Source organism: Myotis myotis, unplaced genomic scaffold (assembly GCF_014108235.1).
Source record: "Myotis myotis isolate mMyoMyo1 unplaced genomic scaffold, mMyoMyo1.p scaffold_m19_p_10, whole genome shotgun sequence".
In the NCBI taxonomy this organism is placed as follows: domain Eukaryota; kingdom Metazoa; phylum Chordata; class Mammalia; order Chiroptera; family Vespertilionidae; genus Myotis; species Myotis myotis.
Genome location: NW_023416314.1, coordinates 37,335,398 through 37,350,186, shown reverse-complemented (window position 1 = coordinate 37,350,186; position 14,789 = coordinate 37,335,398). Strand labels below are relative to the sequence as shown.

The window sequence follows — 14,789 nt, the reverse complement described above, 5'->3', positions numbered from 1 at the left end:
GCACCTTAAAATCTATAACAGAAATAGCTAAAATGCTCTGGCAAGAAAGACAATTAAGTTTCTTTTGGGCTTAAAACTAATGGAAGAAAGGTAGTAGGAGAAGGAACAGAGTTAGTTAACTTTTTCTGGGGTTAGTAATTTGATGCAACACATCACAATATTTCATGTGTAAAATTGTTTCAAATTGACTTGGCTATAGTTGTATGGTACTGTGAAAACTGGCTGTAAATTGTTACTTACGTCTTGACACCTTGAAATTCAATTTTCAAGTTAAAGCAATGTAGATTACATTGAATTATAGTAATAATTGTATAAATTGTCATTCTTCTGTAAGCATTGACAAGTTTTTCTTTTGGCTTTTCCCTTTTTACAGGCACACAGGCAACCTATACCCGGCCCACAGTGAGCCCATCCATAGGTCGAATGGCTGCAACCCCTGGAGCTGCAACCTATGTGAAAACTACGAGTGGTAGCATCATTACAGTAGTACCCAAATCATTAGCTACCTTGGGGGGAAAGATAATTAGCAGTAATATAGTTTCTGGTAGGTATCTCTGAAACATGTACAAGATATAGGTGATTAGTAAGAGGAAGAAACATATTTCAGCTGTTGAAAGATTCTGTTTGGTCTCAGTTTTCTGATAGAAATCTAGAGCTTTTATTTAGTCTTGATGTTTAGCGATCAGTTTTTTAGTTCTAGTATTAAATCTTCACATATTAAGTTTTTGATCATTTTAAAATAGAAAGAAAGTAATATTGCTTTTAATCAGAGTAGAAAGATTATGGCTTACATTTGCATAGAGATTTTTTCATTATAAAATATTCTTCTGTTTGTTGATCTATTTAGACCTCATAACTCTGAGATAGTTGGCATCATCTCCAGTTTAGAGATACAGATTTAAGGTTACAGAGATGAAATTGACCTTCCAAGATCACACATTCTAAATACTGGAAGAACTAGTATTTATTTATCTAAATGTGTTTGAGGAACCATAACTCATAATTTCAATTACTAATGTCACTTTAGCTTATTAAAAATAAAAATATTTGAATATCTTTGCTTTTCACCACTTATAAAGACTGCTTACTTTTAAAAAATATTTTACTTAGATAGTGAAGGCTAATTGTTGATATTTTGGATTCTTACCTGGATTTTTATGAGCTCATTAATTCCTGAAGTAATTTGCGTTGTGGGTTCTGAAGTGCAATGTTAATATGGTTTTTGTTTTCAATGATTATTATTATTACTAGAGGCCTGCTGCACATATTTGTGCATGGGTGGGTTCTGGCTGGCCTGCCCCAATTGGGGCGGGGTGGGCCTGGCTGGGGGGGAGGGGCTGTGGGAGGTAGGCTGCCTGGCCCTGCCCCTGATTGGGGTCGAGGGCCCAATTGGGGGTGAGGCCAGCTGGGGGGAGGGGCCATGGGCGGTTGGCCAGCCCACTCCCTGATCAAACTCCCGGTCAAGGGGACAATTTGCATATTAGCCTTTTATTATATAGGATTTTTTTTACCGATAAATGTTTTTTATTTTATTTTAAATTCTTTATTATTTAAAATATTACATATGTCTTCTTCCCCCCCATTGACCTCTTCAATTATTATTTTTTTAATTAAAATGATGTAAAAAATCTTTGATCAAGCAAGCCCTGTGGACTTTAACTGTCCACCATTTTTGTAGACTAGCCATATTTTGTATGCCCGAGATGAATTGTTCTAACATTTTAAAAATGAAGGGATTGACATTCCTGGCAGTCATATGATGTAGCTGATAACCCAGGGAGTGAAAAAAAAAAAGCAAAGCAGGGCATGGTATTGGCATAAAGTACTATATTTAAAGCTGTTAATTTTGACTCTACTTTTAAGTATAAGTGGGAAAATCTAACATTTGCTACACTGAGGAGGGTGAAACTAGTAGGGAAAGAATTATCATACTCCAGATTTTAAGAGGCTATTTTAAATAACACAGTTAAAACTCGTTATAATGTATTACCTGACAATATCTTTAAATAGTATAGAATACATAGTCAGTTAAACATTTCTTAAAAATGTAGCTTTTTATGACTCTTAAGTGTTTTTCTTTACTTATATATGAATTTATGGTACTATATAGCTGGAAGGTATGTTTAGATGTTATAAGGCCTCTGTTTTCAGACGTTTATGATTTAGCTGCTTTTGTACTAGGTTAGAGCAATGCAAAGCAAGCACAGTTTTCTAGAAGCAAAGAGGTGGTCAGATATAACATTTATAGATTTTATCATGTATACATTTTACCCACCTTTCTGTTTAACTATAAAGCAGCTCATAGTTGCTGTTTCAAATATATGGGTATACATGAGAAGAGTTCTTAAATTTTCAGCACTATAGGATACATTTGGCACACAGTTGAAACAGTTCTATTGCATGGAGCTCATTTTGTCTGGACCTCTGCCTCACTGTTTGACACTTTTATTCTAAAGAATTTACCTCATTTCTGACTGTTCTAAACTGATCCTTATGTTACATATCAATTTCCTTTATAAAGGTAGTTCTCCTATTTTATTTTTGTTCTCTGTGACATCAGGATTATAGATTAGTTTATTACTAGTTTTCACTTCTAAGCTGTCTATTTATAGTAAACTGGTAAGCCTGGTTGGATGAATTTAGACAGTTTCTGCTTTCACCCATGAGCAGATAGATGCTGGATTCTAGAGTCTGTACACACCCCAACCCCATACCACTATTTCCCAACAAAGAAAGAATACTTTTCTTAAAATACACTAAAAAATCTAGCTGTAAGAATAGAAGACTTTAAAAAGCGAGACATTTTTCCTCATTGTGGGGAATTTGGAAAATATAGAAAGGTACAAAGAAAATTAAAAACTTAGAATTTTTATTATCCAGAGAAATGTGTTGACATTTAAGTGTATATGTTGCAGTCCATTCCTTTTTCTATTCATTTCTTTGTATAAGTGTGTTTATGTGTGTGTGTATTTAATTTGAGAGCTAATATAATCAGTTTTTCTCTTTTTTTATATAATATTCTTTTTCTATTCCATTAAATGTATTTTGATATCCCTTCCACTCTGCTTAATGGCTACATAGTGTTTTAGGTTGCTTACAATTTTTTGTGTTCATTATCAATCCTGTGATGAACATTATACATATATTATTATGTGAAGGCCTTACTTTCTTTGTATAATATCCTAGAAAGCAAGTTCATGCTTCCAAAGTGCGTTCTATAAATGTCAAGTTTTTCCTTTTATTGGAATAAGCAATTAAATGGAAGGCATGACATTTTTGCAGTTATTTAAGTCATATGTTAATAGAGTCAAATATTTACTTACATATGTATACATAGAGAGAACTAAGATATGTAAGGTTTTTTGTGGGTTGGTTGAAGAATTATGCATATTTTATGGAGATGATTGGATCCTTCATAAAAGAAACATTTGTGAAGCTGGGGGTCCATGATTTTATGCTCATGGGTGAACTCATTATCTTGACTCTGAGGACATTATTAAAAGCCATGACAATAGCAAAACTTGATTTTGATACACTTTTTTTTTTTCTTTCCTCACCCGAGGACATGTTTTCATTGATTTTTTAGAGAGGTAGGGAAAGAGAAACATCGATGTGAGAGAGAAACATTGATCTGTTGCCTCTCATTTGTGCTCTGACCAGGGATCAACCCTACAGCCTAGATATGTGCCCTGACCAGGAATGGAACCTGCAGCCTTTGGTATGGGATAATGCTCCATCCAACTGAACCACCAGGCCAGGGCTGATTGTCTTAATTTTTAGTACAATGTCCAAACAAGGAACAAATGTTTAAGTACTTTTTTTTTTAATTCTCACCCAAGAATGATAATGATTATTATTATTATCTTTTTTTCTTTTTCTTTTTCTTTTTTTTTTTAGAGAGAGAGGAAAGGGGAGAGAAAGATAGATGTGAGAGAAAAATACAAACTGGTTGCCTCCCGTACATTCCACCCCTCCGCCCCATAACAATCTAGGTATGTGCCCTGACTGGGAATCAAACCTGCAACCTTTTGGTGCATGGAACAGCGCTCCAATCAACTGAGCCACCTGGCCAGGGAATATATTCTTTTTAATTCATTTATTAGTTTGCTTATCTTTGAGCAAAACAACATAAAACATTACCTAAGACATTATAGTCAATAATGTTGAGATAACTGGGCATAGGGCCAGGTGGATACTCAGGGCAGTGGGGAACCACTCTGTAGAGTGCATGGTTTTCTGGCCACTTTGTGGTACATCTGGAACTGGCTCAGAATGGTATTGAATGTAAACTGTGGTTGAAAAATCAAAAACAAAACATTACCCAAGAGACCAAGATTGTTAGGGTGACCTAAGAATCTGTGATTTAAACAAAGCTGTGGTACATGTACATAGTTGAGTATTTTAAAAAAACAAGTAGTACTACTTTCTTCAATATAACATAGGTATCACCTGAGATATAGCAACATGCTCACTGGAATTTTAGAGTTTTATAAGTTGACCATTCTAATCAATTATAAATTGTATTCTATCTATATATATAAAAGGCTAAGTGACCATCCAACTGCACTGACCACCAGGGGGCAGACGCTCAAAGCAGGAGCTGCTGAGCTGCAGTGACTTGGCAGTGGTGGTTCTCGGGTGACACACCCCGGAACCAGAGAGGAGGGAGCCCGATTCCAGGGTGCGTCACCCGAGAGCCACCCTCTCACAACCCGGGACCTCTCGGGATGTTAGCCGATTTTGGCCCGATCTCCGCAGGCCAGGCTAAGGGACCCCATCTGCCGGAGGGACCCTGCTCACTCTGAAGACGCCCTTTGAGCCGTGGCGGTGCCCCAGGTGCGGTAGGCCAGGGAGGAACTGTGGGAGGTTGGCTCCAGGGGCGTATCCGGCCTGTCTTGCCCAGTCCCGCCCCACTGCCCACCTTCTAATTTCCTTACAATGTGCACAAATCCGTGTACCGAGGCACTAGTTTCAATATAATGCTGTACTTGTTTTGCCTTATGCTATGCCTCCTCCCACATTTATTAAGCTGATGGTCCTTGTACTTTGGTGTAGTTAAAGCTTGGTTTACATATCCTTGAGACAGCTTTTCATGCTTACTTTCTAAAAAGTTTTTCTTAGCCAAAATTGGGTGAGGCTGCATTGCCAAAGGAGGCATCAATCAGTCACACATGAGGGACTGGAGTTAATTAAGAGTTAAAGTTGATATAAGTGAATAATGGGCAGCCTGGTTTTTGTGGCTCTTAGCTTACTGCTTAGATACTACAAATAAAGGAAGAAACATTTGTGAAGCTGGGGTCCATAGATAAAAGTGCTTTTTTTGAGTAACCTGAGTGTTACTTTGGACTGATGAGATATTAGATGATGGCAAGTATATTACAAAGATATTGGAGCAAGATTATCAGAAATTGACATATAACTAGAATATTCTTTTTTTAAAATTGTTTTATTGCTTAAAGTATTACAAAGGGTATTACATATGTCTCCTTTTTTTCCCCCCACCCTTGACAATCCCCTGGCCTCCCCTACACCCCAGTGTCTTATGTCCATTGGTTATGCTTATATGCATACATACAAGTCCTTCAGTTGATCTCTTACCCCCTCCTCCTGCCCCCCAAACCTCCCTGGCCTTCCCACTGTAGTTTGATAGTCTGTTCCAATCTGCTCTGCCTCTGTATCTATTTTTGTTCATAAGTTTATAATGGTCTTTATTATCCATAAATGAGTGAGATCATGTGGTATTTTTCCTTCATGGACTGGTTTATTTCACTTAGCATAATGCTCTCCAGTTCCATCCATGCCGTTGCAGATGGTAAGAGTTCCATCTTTTTTACAGCAGCATAGTATTCCATCGTGTAGATGTACCACGGTTTTCTAATCCATTCATCTGCTGATGGGCACTTAGGCTGTTTCCAGATCTTAGCTATGGTGAATTGTGCTGCTATGAACATAGGGGTGCATATATCCTTTCTGATTGGTGTTTCTGTTTTCTTGGGATATATTCCTAGAAGTGGGATCACAGGGTCAAATGGGAGTTCCATTTGTAGTTTTTTGAGGAAACTCCATACTGTCTTCCATAGTGGCTGCACCAGTCTGCATTCCCACCAGTAGTGCACGAGTGTTCCTTTTTCTCCACATCCTCTCCAGCACTTGTCGTTTGTTGATTTGTTGATGATAGCCAGTCTGACAGGTGTGAGATGGTACCTCATTGTTGTTTTGATTTGCATTTCTCGGATGATTAGTGACTTTGAGCATGTTTTCATATGTCTCTTGGCTTTCTGAATGTCCTCTTTTGAAAGGTGTCTATTTAGGTCTTTTGCCCATTTTTTGATTGGATTGTTTATCATCCTTTTGTTAAGTTGTATGAGTTCCCTATAAATGTTGGAGATTAAACCCTTATCGGTGATAACAATGGCAAATATGTTTTCCCATGCAGTGGGCTTTCTTGTTGTTTTGTTGATGGTTTCTTTTGCTGTGCAGAAGCTTTTTATTTTGATGTAGTCCCATTTGTTTATTTTCTCTTTAGTTTCCAATGCCCTAGGAGCTGTATCGGTGAAGAGATTGCTTCGGCATATGTCTGAGATTTTGTTGCCTTTGGATTCTTCTAGTATTTTTATGGTTTCCCATCGTACATTTAAGTACTTTATCCATTTTGAGTTTATTTTTGTGTATGGTGTAAGTTGGTGGTCTAGTTTCATTTCTTTGCATGTATCTGTCCAATTTTCCCAGCACCATTTATTGAAGAGACTATCTTGACTCCGTTGTATGTTCTTGCCTCCTTTGTCAAATATTAATTGAGCATATTGGTTTGGGTCGATTTCTGGGCTCTCTATTCTATTCCATTGATCTATATGTCTGTTCTTGTGCCAGTACCAGGCAGTTTTGAGAACAGTGGCTTTGTAATACAGCTTGATATCTGGTATTGAGATCCCGCCTACTTTGTTCTTTCTCAGGATCGCTGCAGCTATTTGGGGTCTTTTTTTTATTCCAGATGAATTTTTGGAGAGTTCGTTCTAGATCTGTGAAATATGCTGCTGGTATTTTAATGGGAAGTGCGTTGAATTTATAGATTGCTTTGGGTAGTATGAACGTTTTAATGATGTTGATTCTACCAATCCAAGAACTTGGTATGTTCTTCCATCTGTTTATGTCTCCCTCTATCTCTTTTTTCAACGTCCTGTAGTTTTCTGAGTAGAGGTCTTTTACCTAACTATAATATTCTTACTCTTAGTACAATCTTATTTCTAAATCTTTTGTACAAAATGCTAAGGTTTTCAGTAGAAAAAAAATTTTGTTTAACTTTTCTTTTTGAGAATATATTAATCCGTTATATTTTTATGAGTACCTGTCCTTTGCTTAATCATTTAATAAATGACATGTAAGCTGTGGAAGAAAAATATGGTTTGCCTGTTTTCATAGGCAAAGGAAATTACAGGTGCAAAAGTCGCATTGGGACTGTTATGCTCAAGGACCCATTTGGAAACCAACACTGAAGGAAAGGTATATACTAGGTAATTTTGAAAATTAAAGTCTGATGGAACCTGGAAAGCTAAGCAGAGGAGTTTGGCTTTGTGTGGTAGGTAATAGGAAGCCATAGTCAAGAAGTTACTTGTTAGACTAGATTAGAATTACATTGTGTATCTTGGAGTAGGAACTGTTAGAAATGAGGCAAGCCCCCAAAACCAGGGGTCCTGGTAGAACACGAAGCACCCTCGGGAGCCAGCAGCAAGGCACATGTCTTTACTTCTGCAGAAGGGTGTGTACCAACAGAGCCTGGCCACATGTACACTGAGCAGTGGTCACTCAGTTTTTATTCCTGACGCAGGTAATCTGTCCCTCACTCTTGATTGGAAGAGCTTAGGCTCACAGTCTTGCGCGATTGTCTAGAGGGGAAAGGGAGGGGTTGACCTTTGCTGTTTCAAAATGGCAGCCCCCACGGGAGCTGCAAGTCACGGGCCAAAATGTCAGCTGCCTGAACTCCCTTCTTTGACTGAAAAGATTGTTTTTCTCACAGAACAAATAAGATCAAATTGGTAGATTAAGGGCAAATCATGTAGGAAATTGAAAATCAAACTGGGAAGTTGGAACTAGATACAAGAGGGATTAGGAAGGTTTTAACCAGTTTCACGTGTTCTGGGTTCTTGGCATGATGAAATTAGGTGGTTTATTTATTTGTGTTTTTTTGTTTGTTTGTTTTTTAGGATATTTGCTACAGGTACCATCAGAACTATTTGTGTAATAGAGAAAGTTGAAATAGGGAGAAAATAATGGGAAGCCAAAAGAGATGAGGGTTGTCTATTGAACTGATATTGATAATATTTTGAAAGAAAACATGTTGGTGACAAATTGAGTTCATTCACATACTCATGACTGAGTAATTGCCATACACTGTGTGCTAAGCGTTGAGGAATCAGTGATGTGTAAAGATACAGTGTGGACCTCAAGAAACTTTGATTTTGTTAGAGTGAAGACAAGGCATGAATCAAAGATTTGCACCAGGATTTCCAACTTGGACAATTAGGAGAATATAGGGTACAAATTTGATAGGTAGATAGAGTTCATAGGTAAGGAGAGCAGATGTAGGGGACAGGGCAAGATAATACAATGTTTGGGTCGTTAGATATAGCTCTACTAACTAGATCTTAATAGATGGAAATACAAGTTTATGTATATAAAAATAAAAAATAGAGTTTCATCCTGACTGTTTACAATGCTGCAGATTATAAGAGCACATGTTTAACCTGTGTTTAGTCTTTGAGTCAGTATTTAGTTTGTCTTTTTTGATCACATAAAAATACGTGACTTTTTTCCCCATAAATTTTCTCTAGAGTCTAGGGTTATGTGAATTTTGATGAGCATTTAACTACCTCTTTTTTATGTTTTTGATGAGTTTTTCCATCACACTAGTTACATAGATATATGATACTATGTTTGGGGGAAATATATATGATACTATGTTTGGGGGAATAGAGATTCTGATTTGTCTCAGTTAACTAGTTGGGAGAGGAATATTGATGGAGAAATTGATAGTGATATATTTAGGTTCTGGGTTTGGTACACAGGTCCTCAGATTCTAAAAAGATATCTGCTATAAGAGTCAATTCTTAATATTCTGTCATTCTAGGACAACTTGTAGTTTACTATTCCAATCCTTTATTTTCATTCTCATGACAGCCTACATGTCATCTTAAGATGACATTGATTACATGTATTAATTATGTACAACATAAATAGTCAAATGTCACTAGTTCTTAACTCAGGCCTCCTTTTCTCCCCCCTTCTCTAAGGAACGACTACCAAAATCACTACAATCCCAATGACTTCCAAGCCCAATGTGATTGTTGTGCAAAAGACTACAGGAAAAGGAACGACCATTCAAGGCCTCCCGGGCAAAAATGTTGTCACAACATTGCTAAATGCTGGAGTAAGTAAGAGCTTGAACTGCAGACTCAGCAATACATTGAGGACTTGAAAGACCAGCTATACAAATATTTGCTTAAGAACTTCAGAACCTCACAATGGCCAGAATGGCTTGATTTACCATCACTGTGATGTAATAACTGTTAAAACACCATCTACTGATGCCATTTTTCATAGTAATTTCTAAAACATGTTGCTTATAGCCAGGTTGCTTATGACCATAATTTAGATACTTAGCTTGGTCCTGACGGAGGATTCCGCTGACTTAACTCCTGGGGGACATCTGTTAGAGGATATGTTATTCCTGCATGTGGCCAATAGAGAGCGACCCAGTATTAGGCTGGGAAAAGAGAAATATTTGGGATTAAGACTAAATTAATTGACAGGGATTTGTTACTTTCATTTTTACCTTGGAGCTAGTAAAAAAATTTAAATAACATATTCAGTTATAGTTTTGTTTATTTATATAGGCAGTGGTTAAGAGGTTTGGAGTTAGATAACTAGAAGTCTCTCAGTGTCATAGTTTGACCTTGGCTAATTTATTCAACTTCTCTTATCCTTAATTTCCTCATTTGTGTGTTGGGGATGATAATCTCTTATCAGTGAGTTTTTTCATTAACTGGTAGCTGTTTTTGGAAAGTGCTTAGAACAGTGCCTCGCACATAGGAAGTCCCTAATAAGTGTTTTTGTTTTGTTTTGTTCTTTATTGTTATTACTCTTAGTACTTAACTGTTTAGGCTTGGTGATGTCCCTACTTTGCTTGAAAAAGAATGCTGTACTTCATTATAATAGATCTCTTTTAGCTTCCTAGGCAGCACAGTCTTCACAGTGTTGACGGGTCCAGCATTAGAGTTTTTCATCATGTGGGAAGACATAGTTTGTTCCTAGCCTGAGTTCACATAGTAAGCCAAAAGTAAAGCCACAGTTAGAATTTAGATTTTCAGAACCCTTTATAGTCTGATTTGCAGTTTCATAGAACTTAATATATAAGAGGGGTTGCCATGTAACCTAGGTCCTATGGTCATATAGATCTAAGAGTTATTTGTGACTTGTAGTTGCTAGATATATGTTTGGCACAGGGCATGATAGTTACAAGAAGAAAAGAGTGTAAGACCAATCCTCTTTACCACATGTGTACACGCACCTGTACTTAACCACTTGCTCTCCTATACATGCTCACCCACACACCGGAAAAGCTTTTTAAAAAAATAGCCTGCTAGTTGATTTTGAATGGGTCATTATACTTGGACAAGGCCCGTCAAGCTATTTAAATAGATAGGCATGCCCACTTGTAAACCATCAGTTCTTGGCAAATGAACTAAAGCTCTTTCCAGAGAATGCAGCTGTGAAGAGTATGTGTGTGTTAAAATAAGTAAGTGCACAATTGGCAGATACTTCATCTGTCCTCTAGGTAATTATAGCAGATAGTTAATCTTGTGATTTTTGTAATAATTTTGGCTCTTACGTTCATAGTGATTACCTTTTTGCCAGCTCAGCTGGGTGCTTTGTTTTTACTGGCTGTTAAGTTTAGACGGACACATTTAATGACTAAAAATTAAGAAAAACCAATAAGGTGAAAAAATTCAGATCCTTTCCTTTTTATTTATGGACTTTAATTTTTAAAATTTTACTAATTTAGTAAAATCACTATATTTGAATTAAATTTAGTTAAGTTTAAGTATTGATTTCATAAATTACTAGAAAATGGAACTTAAGAATAAAGCAGATGAAAATGTAGAAAATGGTGAAAAGTTAATGGGCTTATGCTATCCAGTCAATAAACTAAAGTGATATTAGTAACATACTAGTAACAAAACATGGGAAATGCCTTGAGTTTTTCCTTTGTATTTTCCCATATAGCCTCAGAAAGAATGTTAAATCTTTGCTGATTTTATCTCTTGCCCATGTTTTTTCACATAGACATTATGCTATTTATCCTTGTAATTTATATTTGGGGACTTAGGCAGTTTATTTTATATATGTGCCTTTAGCTATTGGTATAATGCACAGTTATTTTACTACATGAATGTTCATTTTAGATAAATTAGAAAATAAAGATGAACATGGGGTGGGGTAAGACATATAATTCCAACTCTATCATTGTTAACATTTCCATGTCCTATCTAATAATAGACAAACATGGTAATTGACCATACCTTCACTACGCCTCCCATTGGCTAATCAGTGTGATATACAAATTAACCACCAACAGCCGAAACCGGTTTGGCTCAGTGGATAGAGTGTCGGCCTGCGGACTGAAAGGTCCCAGGTTCGATTCCGGTCAAGGGCATGTACCTGGGTTGTGGGCATATCCCCAGTGGGAGGTGTGCAGGAGGCAGCTGATCGATGTTTCTCTCTCATCGATGTTTCTAACTCTCTATCTCTCTCCCTTCCTCTCTGTAAAAAATCAATAAAATATATTAAAAAAAAAAAAATTAACCACCAACAAACATGGCGGCTAATTTGCATACTGCAGGCGGGGCCGGCAGCACACGACGCTGCCTGTGGGACCTGGGCCCCGGACCCCTAACCCGGTGAGGCGGGGCCGGTAGCGCCCGATGCTGCCCGGGAGATCCGGACCTTGGATCCGTGACCTGGCGAGAGCAAAGCGGCGGAGAAGGGAGAGAGCCCAGGTGGCAGAGAAGGGAGGGAGCTGAGGGCTAAGCAGCGAAGGGAGGGAGCGAGGCAGCGGAGAAGGGAGCAAAGCCTGCCTCGGTGGGCTTCGCTCCCTTCACTGCTTCGCTGCGGTCTCAGGAAGCCCTATTCTTGCAGGAATCTTCCTGCAATGGGCCTCTAGTCCTATATAACAAAAGCCCAGCGGCAGAATGACTGGTTGACCAGTTGTTATGATGCACACTGACCACCAGGGGGCAGATGCTCAACACAGGAGCTGCCCCCTGGTGGTCAGTACACTCCCACAGTGGGAGCGCTGCTCGGCTTACCACAGCAGGACTAGCCGCTCAGAGGGCAAGTCCATAGCCACTTGGCTGACCAGGATGAGCAGCGCTCCCACAGCGGGCCAATCACCGCAGGCCACACCCCCCACCAGTGCACAAATCCCGTGCACTGGGCCTCTTGTATTTCTTTAATTTTCTGACTTCTAATATATGTAGTCTATGAATGAGGCAGTATAATAGGTATTCTTATTCAGTAATTCTTTTAATTTACTCATCAGGAAATAATTAATGCCATCTTTGGATAGAAAGTCAGATGACTTCTAAGATCATTTCAACTAAGTCTAGGATTTTTGATCACCTTGAAACATTGTACTTTATTGCACAATTTATAGTTCTTTTTCCCATTATCCTGATAAAATCTTTTCTGTGATTTTTCAGTAAAAGCACAGTTTTTATCATTTAAATGCTTATAAATCTCATATGTTACTGACTTCAATTTAGGGAGAAAAGACTATTCAGACAGTGCCAACGGGAGCAAAGCCAGCTATCATCACTGCTACAAGACCCATCACCAAAATGATTGTAACGCAACCAAAAGGAATAGGTTCCACAGTTCAACCAGCAGCTAAAATCATCCCAACAAAAATTGTTTATGGGCAGCAAGGGAAAACACAGGTATGCTGTAAGATATGGTGATTTTTCATGGCTCAGGTATATTTTAAATTCCTAAAATTCCAAAGTAGAAATTTGAATGAAAAGATCAGTAATATTTTTTAAAAATTATTAAAAGTTATGACTACATGTGTATAATTATCCATCTGTTTTCAAACCCTTTGTTTCACTCCTCACACTTTTAAAAATATCTAAATATTTGTATCTTATTAAGAGCAAAGATTGGAGAAAATCCCCTTGGAATAAAATTTGTTGAAGTTATGTATTGTTATTTGAGGAGTATAATGTTGAGGAAGAATGGTAGTTATTTAGCAACTCTCAGAGAAAATTATTTACTTTTAATAAGCTAATAGGGCCTTTGAAAGCACTTTATTTACTTAAAAAATTTGCTTTACTTGAAACTTAAATAGTAGAGAAGCTAGTGATCTGTTCATTTTTTCTACTACTAAGGGAGCTTTTCTGGAAATTTGCTTGGGAAATTGAGGCTCAGGAATTAATCTTATGTTGCTGGGCTGCTGTGTATTTTACATGATGTCTGAGAATATCAAAGGAAGCAAGGTAGCTTTGGTTGAGAAATGCTATTCTAGAATTTTTGTAAAAAGTAGTAATTTACCTATAAAATAATAATTTGCGTTTAGAATGATTCCTTAGAGTTATAGCTAAATAGTTTACTATCTAAACAAGTAAGTTTGATGATTAGAAGTAAGTCCAAATTGCCTTTAAGATTCAACTGGAACAATTTTATTTGTTCCATTATCTAAGTTGTATTATGTTTTCATTCTTGAATTCTTAGAAATGGGTTACTTAATAGAGTCTGAAAAGGTTTAAAATCTTATATGTGGGAGAAATAAAACATAAATGTGGTGAGTTAACATTATTCCATGTACCCAATTGAAGTCAACTCCAAGAGTCCAAATTTTGAAGTAAAATGGTTCACTTTGAAAAGCTTTCTTCATTTCACTTGCTTTGGTGTCTGTGGTTTTCACCTTTGCCAAGGGTTGATCTACCACATAGTCCATATTGCTTCTAATAGTTGACTACATCATTGCCCCTCGTGGGATTTTTTCAAAGATGATTTCAGTCCCAAGCAAGTTTACTTTGTATACATGTGTCAGGAATTTCATTTGGTTACTAATGATAGGAAAACCAAAGAACAGTGACTTAAACAAAGTAAGGTTTTATTTTTACTATGTTAATTAATGTTCAGACTGGTGAAATCTGGAACTGTTATTGTGACACAAAAATTCCACTGGGAATCTAGGCTTTTTGTATCTTTCTTGTGACTCATTTCTACTATATAGCCTAGATTGTAAAATGACTCCTGAATACATCATAGGCAAGGAAAAAGAGGGGCAGATGCTCTTGTCAGAATCATGGCTGTTATATGGCATGTACCACTTAAAATGTTTTATGTAGCTTGACTATAATTTGCTCATAGATTGAATTAGTCTTTGATGAACAATGTTGTGCCCAAAACATAGTAAATGTACCAAATACTGTTTTGTACACCAAAGAAATATTATTGTTCATGACATAGAAGTTTAACATTTTAAATAGTGCTCTAAAATTTGAACTTGGTATATTTCTGCTTTTCTCCTAGGTTCTTATTAAACCCAAACCAGTGACATTTCAAGCCACAGTTGTTAGTGAACAAACAAGGCAGCTGGTCACAGAAACATTACAGCAAGCATCCAGGGTGGCAGAGGCCAGTAATTCTTCTATTCAGGAGGGAAAAGAAGAACCACAAAGTTATACAGATAGTTCCTCTTCTACAGAGTCCTCCCAAAGTTCCCAAGGTGA

At 37.3% G+C, this 14,789-nt stretch overlaps 1 protein-coding gene across 9 annotated transcripts in view; it reads left to right on the top strand.

Annotated features, from left to right (window-relative positions):
* Window positions 1-14,789, top strand: part of EMSY (EMSY transcriptional repressor, BRCA2 interacting) — an 85,024-nt gene that overhangs the window by 47,392 nt on the left and 22,843 nt on the right. For all 9 annotated transcript variants that reach the window (XM_036324910.1, XM_036324907.1, XM_036324909.1 and 6 more), the window contains 4 exons: window positions 374-544; window positions 9,288-9,424; window positions 12,819-12,992; window positions 14,590-14,785. In XM_036324910.1, the coding sequence (XP_036180803.1) occupies window positions 374-544; window positions 9,288-9,424; window positions 12,819-12,992; window positions 14,590-14,785 (678 nt within the window). The remainder of the gene's footprint in view (window positions 1-373; window positions 545-9,287; window positions 9,425-12,818; window positions 12,993-14,589; window positions 14,786-14,789) is intronic.